Source organism: Zonotrichia leucophrys, chromosome 1A, assembly GCF_028769735.1.
Source record: "Zonotrichia leucophrys gambelii isolate GWCS_2022_RI chromosome 1A, RI_Zleu_2.0, whole genome shotgun sequence".
In the NCBI taxonomy this organism is placed as follows: Eukaryota; Metazoa; Chordata; class Aves; order Passeriformes; family Passerellidae; genus Zonotrichia; species Zonotrichia leucophrys.
In genome coordinates this window covers 9,828,321-9,841,374 of record NC_088170.1, presented here as the reverse complement: position 1 = coordinate 9,841,374, position 13,054 = coordinate 9,828,321, and the positions used below count along the sequence as shown (strand labels likewise).

At 40.1% G+C, this 13,054-nt stretch overlaps 1 protein-coding gene across 1 annotated transcript in view; it reads left to right on the top strand.

Annotated features, from left to right (window-relative positions):
- The window catches only part of SPIC (Spi-C transcription factor), a 49,723-nt gene extending 45,747 nt beyond the window's left edge, over positions 1-3,976 (top strand). The window contains exon 6 of the mRNA XM_064737359.1: positions 1,992-3,976. Coding sequence (XP_064593429.1) covers positions 1,992-2,419 — 428 coding nt within the window. The 3' untranslated portion in view covers positions 2,420-3,976. The remainder of the gene's footprint in view (positions 1-1,991) is intronic.
- The last annotated feature ends 9,078 nt before the right edge of the window (positions 3,977-13,054 follow it).

Below are 13,054 nucleotides of genomic sequence, written 5' to 3'. Positions count from 1 at the left end.
GAATAAAAACTTGGGCAGAAATGACCACTGAGCTGAGAGGCCAAACAGCACTAAATCAAGTGCTGCTGCACACATGGCTACACTATTCTTTTCCAGCAGAAATTTAGTCCACAGTAGTCCTTGGATTTTCCCTTGGTCTTGTTTGTTCTACTGTAAGTTTGTAGGATAATTCAGGCTGGGGGGACCTAAGGGGGTCACCTCCTAAGAAGTGCCCACTGTGACAAGGCACTGTCCTTCACAGGTTTACTTTTAAGCTTCTTACTAATCTCTATGTATTTCTACTAGAATATGTCCTTCTGGCCTCAGGCCAATTTCCACTTAGATAATGAAACTTTATTAATTTTTTGGAAAGTACCTCTGATTTCAGGCTCTTCTTCTTCCCAATCTGACTGTTACTTCTCTCCTCTTTCCTTATCACCAGCTACAGAGTTACTGTCATCCCTGACAGATGTCTTGGCTTGACCTCAGTGTTCCTTAGCAACTGTCACTTTTCCCCTGTTCCTAGTTTAAAATAGCCACACAAGACAAGACTTTATGAACTTTAGGTGCAGCTGCTTATTTCCACTTTGGTTAAAGTGGAAGATGTTCTTCTGCACAGATTCTCTCTTCTGCAAAATGTTCCTCTTTGTCTGATAATCTTAAATTCTTCCTCCTTCCAGCAGCTTCTTGATCACCCTTGGCTTTGGGAAGGGAACTAGAAACGCTTCATAGAGTAGAATCCACAAGATCTATGTGAAACTAAATAAGCCTCACTAGGAAACTGAAGTTTGAGAACTGAGCTTGTGGAGAGAAGCACTTATTTAACAGGCAAATATTTTAGTACCAAGCTTGTTCTTTTCTGCATGGGAATGCAAACTGACACTTCTGCAGATTTTTACAATATCACAGGCTACCAGAAGATCTAGCTCTTTCTTGATTACATGAGGTTTCTGGTTAAAAACTAACCTGCTTTTCCTGCTCACCCACTAACCCTTTCTTATATCAGAGACTACCTTGCATCACCAAAACATTCCTGAAACAAACCCAACAAAACCATCATCTCAAAATCTCTGAGTTTTGAATAAACAGGGAAACCATTTATTCAAACATTCAGATTGGCTCTCCAGAACCTCTTTCCTGCCCTCTCTGAGGATGTAATTTCCTACTGTGTGTTCCTTGAGTGTGCATCTGCACAGCATGTGTCTGCAGACTGATGCTTCTGAGACCTACCACACAGTAAAGTCACCAGATATTTGTCATGATCCCCACATAACCTTCTCTTGAAGCTGTGATGACCAAATCCCCTTCTGTCACCACAGATATGTTCAGAATTAGAGTGTGGTGATGATAATGTCAAGGTTGTGGATTTGATCCCTGCATGAGCCATTCACTTAAGAGTTGGAATTGATGATCCTTCTGGGTCCCTTCCCACGATTCTGTGTTGCTCAAATCTCTGTGATCAAATTGCTGTTGCTGGTTTTCCACTGAACAGTTTATAGTGATCTTTTAATTTGGGACAACCTACTAGATTTATCTATGCTTTTGCCTGTAAGACCTTTCCAGGAAAAAGACAACTGCTCATCTTTTAAAACAAGCACAAGTGTTGAGCTTGTGAGGATCCCCAGGACGAGGTGAGAGATGAGGAATCTGACTCCATGTTCTCAGAAGGCTGATTTATTATTTTATGATTTTATATTATATTAAAGAATGCTATACTAAAACTATACTAAAGAAAGAGAAGGATACAGACAGAAGGCTTAACAAGAATGATAATGAAAACCTGTGATTGACTCCTCAGAGTCCGACAGAGCTGATGGTGATTGGTCATTAGGTAAAAAAAATTCACAAGTTTGGATAACCAATCTCCTGACCACATTCCAGAGCAGCAAACACAGGAGAAGCTGAGGCTTCTCATCTTCCCAGGAGAAGAAATCCTGGCAAAGGGATTTTTCAGAAAATATGACAGTGACACACGAGTTCAGTTCAGACCTTTTGTGATTTATTTCTTACAGGTAGAAAAAAGCTTCGACTCTTTGAATACCTCCATGAGTCTCTCTATGATCCAGCTATGGCAAACTGCATCCAGTGGGTGGATAAGCCAAATGGTGTCTTCCAGTTTGTCTCCAAAAACAAGGAGAAACTTGCAGAACTGTGGGGAGAAAGAAAGGGGAACCGCAAGATCATGACTTACCAGAAAATGGCCAGAGCACTGAGGAATTATGGAAGAACAGGGGAAATCATTAAGATCCGTAGGAAGCTGACGTACCAGTTCAGTGCTGTTGTTCTAAAGAGACTTGCTCCAGCTTATTTCTTGGGAAAAGAAACAATTTATCATCCCTACATTCAGTCTAATCAAGAATATCAGTGTGCAGATGACTGGACCAGTTACAATAATTACATGTACAACAATGGTTATGCATTACAGCACGCTAACAGCTAGACTTGCCTGTCTCATGAACATGCCTTTGTTATCCAGCAATGCTTTCCAGCACAGAAACTCTTCCCTCTGCATAGCTTTTCGTTTAAGATATTGTACAAACACATGAAGAGGAAAGGGTAAAAAATTATATTGGCCTAGTTTTTTCCTTTTGAAGTTAGTGATATACAGTCATTGCCTCTTGAAGAAATCTAGCAGCTATAGAACACATTCTATTCTCCATGATGCTAGTCAAAGGAATTACTGCAGTTTCAAGCTGATATATTCAAGAATAGGATCAAGGCTTTTGTCTGTGAGTGGACATTGAGGATCCCATTGTGACAACACTCACTGTAAGTTTTATGCATATCTGCAATCAGAATTTAGGGGATGTTGTACCACGGTTGATGCATCCCTAAGCTAGAAAGGGAAGAGATTTGCCAACTGCATGAAGCTGCTGTCTGCTTTTTTCACCAATGTTCTTTATAAAAGGACATTTTCTGAGTGAATGCCTGGCTGGCTGATAGAGTCCACATGAGGGTGCACCTGTTGACCAAGTTGTTAATCCTTAATCACTTAAATTAACATATCTTAGCACAGATCCTGACATGTGGTACTAGGATTGCCAGGTGCACATTTTACTGTTGGCAGTGGATTCATTTGGACCATAAAAGAGTTAATAAAGGATTTGTGCTTTTGATTAATTTTTATTAAGTTTTGTAGGGTTCTTCCCCCACCAATATGAGGAGCTCCACTTTTATCCAGCAGTTCTGTACTGACCTAAAAAACATAGCTTTGCCATTTATTTTAGGTGTTATCACTTTATAAATAAAATTTCACTTCTCCAGCTCTTTTTCTAAATGGGAATGTAGCTGAAAGGCTCAGTAATTTTACACTTTCTTCCTGGGGAAGAAGAACTAAATTTAGGCAAAAAGAGAACAGTGGACACTTATGTCAGGATAATACCTATAAATCTACTTTTTCTCACACTTCTGTTACCTGATCAGCTTGTATCTTCATAGGAGCTGTCTTTTGTGCTGCAATATTTCCATTCAATTGCTTTCAGTTCCAACTTCTGCGTTTTGCAGTGTGTAGGCCTGGATATTAATAAAGACAAAAATAATTTCTGTGGAGAGCTATAAGTGGTGGGATGGGCTGATGTGTTTGATGAAACTCGTTGATTTTGATAGTTGCCCTTTGTGTGATTCCTGTTTACTTGTACAGGGTTGTCATTTTATGTAGTAGAACACAATGCTGCCTGAGCAAAATTCAAGGTTCAGGGTTGGTACTTTGGTAAGAGGACGGATGTTTGCTCTTAGAAATATGAAGCACGTTAAATAGCACTTAAAAGAGACCCAGGCTTTAAGTCAGGGGAGGGTTGGACCTCGATGCAGTGAGCTCAGCCTCTGTGGCACGGGGGTGGCTCTGGACCCACAAGATGGCACCAGTGGACAGCTTTTCACACGGGACTGTGACACTTGCAGGCCTCCAGGTCATTTGTTCTAAAAGTGTCCCTTTAGGGTTTTTTCCTTCCCCACCGTGTTTAGTTTTTTCGTTTTCCTGCAGAGCCCTGCTGCAGATGTGGCAGAAGCAGCACTGAGCCTTTGGAAGGCACCACCTGCCCCGTTCCAGCTGTGGCAGATGCAGGAATTGCTGTGACACTTTGGTGACACGAAGCCCTGGGCAGTGGTCAGTGTCTTCTCCAAAATGAATCTGACTCAGCCAATATGATGCACGAGCAAGAAATAAAGCTGATCTTTCTGATTTAGACTTCAGGCCTCGTGCAAGCAGAAATTACATCAAGAGCCTCACAAACTCTGTGAAGGAGGCAGAACTAGAGTGTGGTGGTGTTTGCAGGGGTCCCAGGACGAGGGAAGAGATGAGAACCTTGACTCCATGTTTCAGAAGGCTGATTTATTATTTCATTATATATATTATATTAAAAGAAAATTATATACTAAAACTAAACTAAAAGAAAGAGAGAAAGGGGACATCAGAAGGCCGGAAAAGTAGCAAAGAAAGGAAGAAGAATGATAATAAAATCTTGTGACTGCTCATAACACTGACACAGGTGGCTGTCATTGGTCATCAAGTAAAACCAATTTCACATGCTGGATAAACAATTCTCCAAATCATGTTCCAAAGCAGCAAAATATGGAGAAGTTGAAGTTTCCCAGCTTCTCAGGAGAAAAGATCCTAATGAAAGGATTTTTTAGAAAATATGTCTGTGACACTAGAGCATTTCAGCAACATGTTTTTACCTACCCCATCTTGCCTGGCCTGTGCAGTTCTTACATGTGTGTGTGCTGTTCAGTGGACGAAAACCAGGTGAGATACTCAGCTTCCAGAAGAAAAATAATTTAATTCATTTATTCTGGCTTGAATTTGACGCCAATGGAAGTTTTTCATTTTGGCAGAACTTTGAGCACCCATCAAGTACCTGCCTCCACCTTGTCAGGCCCCAGATGTGCATTTTGGTGGCAGATGGGTCAGACTGCCCTGCCATGTGCAGAAGGGGCTGTCTCATGGAGAGCACTGGGTTACCAATCCACACTATTTACCATGGGGCTGATGTCTTCTAACACATCACAGACCTGCATGAGTGGGTTGACCATTAGTGCATTGCTTAGTGAGTGTAAAAAGAATGGAAAATACTACAAACAGCAGTTAGCTTTTTTTTTTGCCAAGAAACTGCCCCATGGATTGTTGAAGCATCCTAAGTGCCACATGTAAACAAAACTGTGTATTAGTCTTTTTTAATTCTTTTTTTTCCCCCTATTTTTGTTTGGTTTGTGAGAGCTGCCCCTTCACTCTTGGTAACATCTAAACTATCATAGATTAATTAATAGATGATTGACTGCAAACATGCACTGGTGTATGAAGGTAACACTGAAACTCAAGCTGGCTTTTCAGGTATTTTCTAGTTATGTTCCATTAATGGCAATCTTCCTGCTTTTCAAACTTTTTTCTATGGAGAAGGTCAAGGCAAAAGCCCTCATTGTCCCTAAAATGCAGGAGCAGATTCCTACATCCATGACTTAAGCTAAGGGCAGTGAGATTGCATGTGCCTGCTGCTGCCTGCATGAACTGATTTGATCAAGAAACTGGACAGAGTATGGGATCAGAAAACAAAATTTGCATTTTAGATATTTTTCTTCAACAATAATCTTCAGTTTTCCTTTCACTCTGCTTTTCAGACTGAAAAATTTCCCATACTACTCCATTAAACATTATAGTTAAGGCCTTACATATATTACAGAAAACCTGGCAAACTGAATAGTGAGTGTAGAAAAATCCCTTGTTAATAATGACAGCAGAGGGCGTTTGCTGGCTGAGAGGGATTGTTTTCTTGGGTTTCTTAGGTCCAGCAGAGTTCCCTGCGAGTTTCCAACAGGCAAGTGGCACCTCACAGGCACTTCACTTCCACCTATGTGAGAACCTCTGCTGAAATCTACCACCATTGTAGATCTTATTTCACCCATCCTTTAGCTGTCTTACCTGCTGTGAATTTCTTGTGGTGTAATTTCGACCAAAAACTGGCAAAAGTGCCTGTGAACTCATCCATGGTTTATTAATGTGCATCAACCAGCAGCCCAGTGCCCATCTTATGATATTGTCTTGTTTTTTCTTGCATCACCTTCACCTTCACTGGTAGATTTCAAAGGGCTCTGTAAAAATATTGATATCCCTGTGGTATCTGCAGGTAGAGCAGGGGACACGAGACACGGTCAGATGTGCATGGCTCAGTGGCAAGTGAGGAGAATTCCAGCATCCAGAGCCTGTCCTGCAGCCAACAGTCAGGCCTGCCATGTGCTGATCCAATTTCCTGCTCTTTCTGAGGCATCAAAAAAAAAAAAAGCAAAATAAATAAAATAATCTAATCCATGCACTGAAAGTGTCCAAAAGAGAAGTGAGCAGTGCCCCAGTGGCTCCTGCAGCACGCCTGGAGGCAGCACAGGCTTTTTGTGTGACTCAACATCTCACATTTGAAATGTAGGACCATAGAAGCATGGGATTGTTGGAAAAGAACATCTGGATCATCAGTTCCAGCCCAGCACTGCCACATCTTCCAAAAAACCTTTGGATGTGGTGTCCCTAAGCACCACATCCAAATGTCTTTTAAATACCTCCAGAGACGGTGGCTCAACCAGTTTCCCGGGCAGCCTGGCCCAGTGCTTGGCAACCCTGCCCGTGAATAAATATTTCCTCATATCCAGTCTAAACATTCTCTGGAGCAACTTGAGGTCATTTCCTCTTGTCCTATGGACACCTTTTTGCCTGAGCAGAGCATTTCTTTTGCTTTTTTTCCAGTGAAGGAAGCTATATCTAATGATGGGAGTTGGGAACTCCAGGCCAGGCAGGTTTGGATGCTGAGCACACATTTTAAAATGCAGCTCTCCCAAGGCAACCCAGCACCTAAGAGGCACCAGCCACCTGGTTAGGAAGTCACACATTGAACAGTCAGTGTTGATACAATGGATTATAAGGTGAATTACAGTGCAACCAGGCTGTATTAGCAAGATGCCATCAAACTGCACGCAGCGTGTAAACTGATGGACGGAAAAGTGAATTCCTTATTTGGCATTCCAGAAACACATAACCTGAGCCAAGCCTTCAAGAACCACAATGAAGTAAAAAAGACAGACAGCTGCTTGTTTGTCAGGATGTCTCTGTGTAGAATTAGAGGCTTTAATTACATATGGGGAATATTAATAACAGTTCAAAGTGGAATGTAGCTAATCATTAGGGTAGGATCTCCAAGCAGAGGGATGGAGAAGCCATACAAGATTTTCTTTCAGAGGAAATGAAAACTCAGCAAATCTATTTAGAGTGTGTAGTAGTCTGAGGATCTAGGTAGATATTTCTGCCTCATTAGAGCAGAAAAATTCAATCACAATCAAATTTTACTGATTTGGCTAACCTCTCTAGTCATCCTGGGATCCAGAAAACACAGGAGATGGCTTAGAACCAATGAGAAATAATAATAATAATAATAATAATAATAATAATAATAATAATAATAATAATAATAATAATAATAATAATAAATATAGTAACACAGTAATATAGTAATATAATAATGTAATAATATAATAATATAATAATAATAGTAATAGAATTTGGTGGGGTTTTTAAAGCTTTTAAATTTTATGTTTACAGTCTGTACCCAGCAACCTTGGTGCTAACACTCTTCAAAAAGGAACCAACCTGGCAGATCTGAGATTGTTGGAAATGCAGCACGTTTGAAGAGATGCAGAGTAGTGAGGAGAACTCCATCTTCTATACAAGCATCAACATGTTTCCTAATGAGGCAAACTCATCCACTACAAGGGGTTATTGTCTCGCAGAGAGGGATGAAGGAACTGGTTCTCCAGGGTTTTGTTTGGCATATGGATAGAATTGAATTCCCTCTCTGATCTCTGCAAAAAAATTCACTTCTTACATAGCTCTGGTCCACAGAGCTGAACTATTTGCCAAACTGTAAATTTAAACCGCTGTTGTTACATCAGTATTTTTTCTCCTTGTGTGAGGTCCTATTCTTTCTGGGTGTCTGAGAAATCCACGTTTCTCTGGAATAGGCATTACATGAGTTCACTGCCAGTGGTCAAAGTAGCAGGAATTCTTTATCTGGACTAAGCAAAGAAATGTTTTAATGAAACAGCTCTGCAGGATTTGGACTGTTGCAGGCTGCAAGTAACTGGAAACATAAGTCTTTCTGATTTCTGTATTGATTTCTCTCAGATACAGCATGCTTTAATTTCCAGTGGGTACCTGCCAGTTTGATTCCTACTCATATTCTGGAGTCCCTGGGTAGCTGTAATTCAGCCCCTGGCCTGCCCTCTGACATGGTGAGGACAGCAGCCCACAATCAATGGCAGACCTGCTCCTATTAATCTTGTCCAGTAAGGGCCTGGTTCTCCTTCTGCAAAGGGCAGGAGGACAGTTCACACCATCCTCAGAGCAGGCAGGAGAGTGTCCCAAGCACTAATGGCTTCAGCAGCAGGTGTTCCAGGGTACCCACATCAATCTTCCCCTTCGCTGAGATTTCGACTTTTGCCACCCTCTACTTGGCTGAAGTCAGACATCCATGAAACCTGAGCCTCCAGCACAAGGTGTGGAAGGTGTTGCCACCTGCCATAAATCTCTCCACTCATTTCAATGGCAAGAAAAACTAACAACCAGTTCACTTGAAAAAAAATGACACCTTTAAAAGTGCTTAAAATTCCTTGAGCTCTTGTGATAATGATCTTTTAATGAGACTGGAAGGTGAATTTCTTGCCTTCCAGTGGCAAAGCTCTACCACTCTTACGTTTTTTATGCTTCCAGATACAGATGTTGGGTTTGGGTCAGAGAAATGGCTCATCAGCCTGAGATTGGACCTTTTGGAAGCAGAGGAGCCCTCATTTGACAGCCACATCTGCCCAGGCCATGAGTGCCTGCACTGGGACTGGGCATGAGCATGTGCCTTCATCCCACTGTGTCATAGTTAATTTTTCAACAGCAGCTGTTAAAAGATATTCAGAGGCCTGGAATGCAGCAGTGCATCCCAGGAAGGTGGCCTTAAGCCTCAGTCCAGCAGGGATTTCCATCTGTAAATCTTAATTTTGTATGGTGGAAAACTCATGTAAGTCCTAGGAACAGGCTTGGTCAGAGGAGACCCACTGGCTAAATGCAGTCCAGCTGGTCAGGAGCTGAAGAAATAAGCAATTTATGTGATTGCACAACCAAACATGACATTTATTTCATGTGCATTTTCAAGCAGTTGGGGCCTGCAAATGTGCCTAACTCAAGCACTCAAAGTACTTAAAGTTTTTATATATTTGGATAATTTATGTTGATTGAGACAGTACATATGCACACACACAAAGTTTATGTGTGATTCTTGGACTCCAAAATGGTGAATGTTTTGATTTTTTGTGTAGATTGAAATGGAGAGACAGGCATGGGCTATTTGTGCCCTTTCTGCCCCTTTAATATGATATCTATTTGTTGGTGTTCAACTGTTTGTGTCAGTGTTTTATCAGATAGGTGAACTGTGGCTCATGAAAATAATTTTCATATTGTGTTGCCTTTCAAATTTATTTTTAAATTTTTTTTATGCTTTATCTGTGTTGGACAGGATCTGGGAAAGGTGAAGGAATGGCTTGTCAGAGTTTGATGGTGAGGACAGCACCACTTATTTGGTGTTATTTGGTAGGCGCAGCATTTCTGGAGAGATGGAGTTCTTATCCACTCCCAGAGGATAAGAACTCCAAGTGTTTAATCAGAGCATTTCAAAAAGAGGCATGCAAAGGCTTCACATACTGCTTTGATCCTGATCTGAATACTCCCAGTTAATTAATTATCTTGTTATGACTAGTCTGGCCCAGGAGTCACAAAATTGATGTTTCAAATTCCAAAAGGGATTGGGAATTGTCTGCTCCATTTAGGGACAAGCACATTGGGAAGTCTGTGCTCAGAGCCAGCTCCATGAGAATGAGGGTTATTAAAAATTTGATTGTTTCTTTGGTTGTTTGCATTTGCTTGTTTCTCCAGCTCAGTGTTGTCAGGAAGCACTCTTTTGGATAGGAATATTTATTGCTGCTTGGTTTTCAGCCTTTTTCTCTCTTGCCCAGTACCGACATATGTCATGCTCCTAATACCTTGCAAATATACTCACTAGGTAACAGAGAAACAATGCAGGCTCCTGCCAGTTGTCAATCATATGATCAAAAACTCAGCACTGCATGTCCCAGGTCAGTGATGAATTTCCATCCAGGCTTTTCTGACACTTTCTTACTCTGGATACTAAACAGAGTATTTAGATGGTGTGGATAATAATCTAAAAGTTGTAGCATTATTGAAGCTTTAAACCTATTTTAAAAAAATTATTTTTAAAAATATAATGTCACAAGCATTTAATTTAATTTGAATATCAGCTTCTAATAATAAATCCATTTTATCTCTTTTATTAAAATTATTTTACCCGATAACTGGAAACAATACTGATTTGTTTCATTTAGTTATTTTCATTTATGCTCAGAGAATTATGATTTGTTTTGAAGCATACAATATTAAAAATATTGGTTCTTTTAAACAGGATTCAAGTCTTGATATCTAAATAATGGTAAGTCTACAATACCTGTATTCTCTTTCATTGTTGAGCATTTCAAATATGGTGCAGAAGACTCTGTCAAACTCAAATTTGAGGGTGTCTTTGGCTTTTTACAACAAGGTGTTTGAAATTATAATGAACAGTTTTCTGAAAATGCACACTTGGTTTCCTGTAGTGGCACAGTGTAGCATTTTCTCTGCATAACTGCTTCAGAAATTATGTGTAATTATTTTCATCATGTCCATGTTATTGAAAGATACCTCTGGCTTGATAAACAATGTTATGTAAGTGATACAAACATCTCTGTATTACAGACTATAAAACTCTCCAGCAGCAGTAACACCCTTTATGTAAACACCTTTTGCAAATTAAGGAAATGAACCTTGAAGTATTTGACAGAGTTGAATAATGCTGCCTGTGTGAATTGTCTCACTGACCTCAAAGGAGAGAAAACTTTCTCGTAATAGTAAAATATTGTGGAAAAACCTGGAATCAGAGCCTTTGTCACAAATTTCTGAGCTGAAGCCCTTCAGAGGTTGCTGCAGAGATCAGTGCTTTTTTTGTGTGAGCCAGGTAGGGGCAATGTCACCTTCACCACTTCACCCTGCATGTGACTTCAGTTGCTCTTGACCCACAGCCAAGATGCTCAGCGCTGGCTTTATGATTCAGGCTCTGGCATGCTGAAGATGGGAACAAAAATGTAAGACTTCAGATTACACTTTGGCAAGGTCTGTAAAATTCTGCACTAAATCCCTTTAAATCCTTTTGGTTAAATCTTAAGTTTTTAAAGGTTAATGACTTTTTGATCACCAGAATGAGTTGCTGCTGCAAAAAAAGGCATAAATTAAATCGCAATACAGCCATTAATATTCCTTTCATGTTCTTTGAATGCCATTTAAGATTTAGCTTTAAAAGATGGGTTTACTGACATGCACAGAAGAATTTGCTCTGCTTTCCTCTTTAGGAAAATGTGAGATGCCAGCTAATTGACAAGTTCTGGTTTGTAGGGAGCTGAGAGCTCCATTTGAAGCCATTGCCCTTGGGTTTATTGTGTTTACAGCAGGAAGGACAGATAGGATGCAAATGAAGCTCCTTAATTTTGCTAAAGCTTCGTTTCAGAGGTTTGGGAACACAAATATCTATGGGAAGGAAAGATTCCTGTTTCAGTATAAAGCTATTGGGGCAGTGTTCTAACAGTGCCCATGGGCTCATGTACATGGCATTTCTGCAAGGAGCCTTAGGCCAGTGTGTGCTCAGCTCAGTGTACTGTTAACATAATTCCTAACTTTTCCTTTTCCTCCATGTTTTTCACTCCTCTATGGTCATCTCCCATATTTTGGCCCTTTTTAGTCCCATGTTCGTATCAGCCAGTGCTTGCTAATGTTCTTTCTTTCTCTGCAGTCCTTCCAAATGCTTCTAGCCTCCCTCTCTACCAGCCTTCAATGGGATGGGCTCATGTCTGACATTGGATGGGCCTGGGGAAAGTTTTAGGATGCCTTTGATCCAGGACAGCTCCGTGCTCAGTGTGCTAGCAATGCAGCCAGATCAGCTTTTCCCTTTTCCAGTAACTGCACCACATATCTGTGTGTAAGGCACACCTCATCTGTTTCCTCTTGCTGGACATGAATGTTTTATAGCTTTGTATAGAAATTTTTCAGCAATGAAAATAGAAACACTGATGTCAGTTCTTGATAAGTTGCTCATATCAAATCACATCCCACTGGTAATCTGGCATGGCTCTTTCTTACAGAAGTATTATGTGAATGGATGCCCAAAATAACATTTGGTGTTATTAGGTATCAAGGTCTCATCTGTAATAACAATAACTACTGAAAATCCTGCAGGAATAAAACATATGATGGTTTGTTAATAAATTTTAAAAGTTGTGTGAATTTCTTTTTAATTTCCTTGTGTGACTTATTGAGATTGTTGCAACCTCATCATTACATGTCACCAGTGATCACATAAATTTCAGAAAAAGCAATCCTCATGAATGTTTCAGGCTTTTTCTCCAGCTGCAAAAATTATATAAAAGGAATTTCTCAAATGCTAAAATAAAGAGTCCATTACTTTATTCCATAGTTTTCCTGAAAGTTTCCCTGAAAGCATTTCTTCTGCCACCTAAAAGTCAGCATTTGCCAAGATGGTACCAGGTGAATTAGCAAGCAGGATTCAATTCAGGTGTTAGGGAAAATTGAGAGAGTGTGAGGGCAGGGAAGCAACGCAGGACATCTCCAGGGAAGGTACACATCCTGCAGCCCTGGATGTGTTTATGGTCAGGTTAGGAAAATCCCCAGGAATCATGCAATGGTAGGTGGTTTTACCATAGGATAGGAAATGCATGAAATAATCTTTTGAGATTCATTCTAGCCATATTTTTTTAATATAATTTTATGTTACAGCATTTGCTATTGCAAATAATTTATAGGAGTAATATATAATAAGTAATCTTAAGTTATAACTGAAAGATAGGGGCAGTTGATAAACATTGGAACCTGTAAGTACAAGAAAAAAGGTGTCAAAACTTATGAAAATGATTAAATTAATGACTACTGTAGCTTATT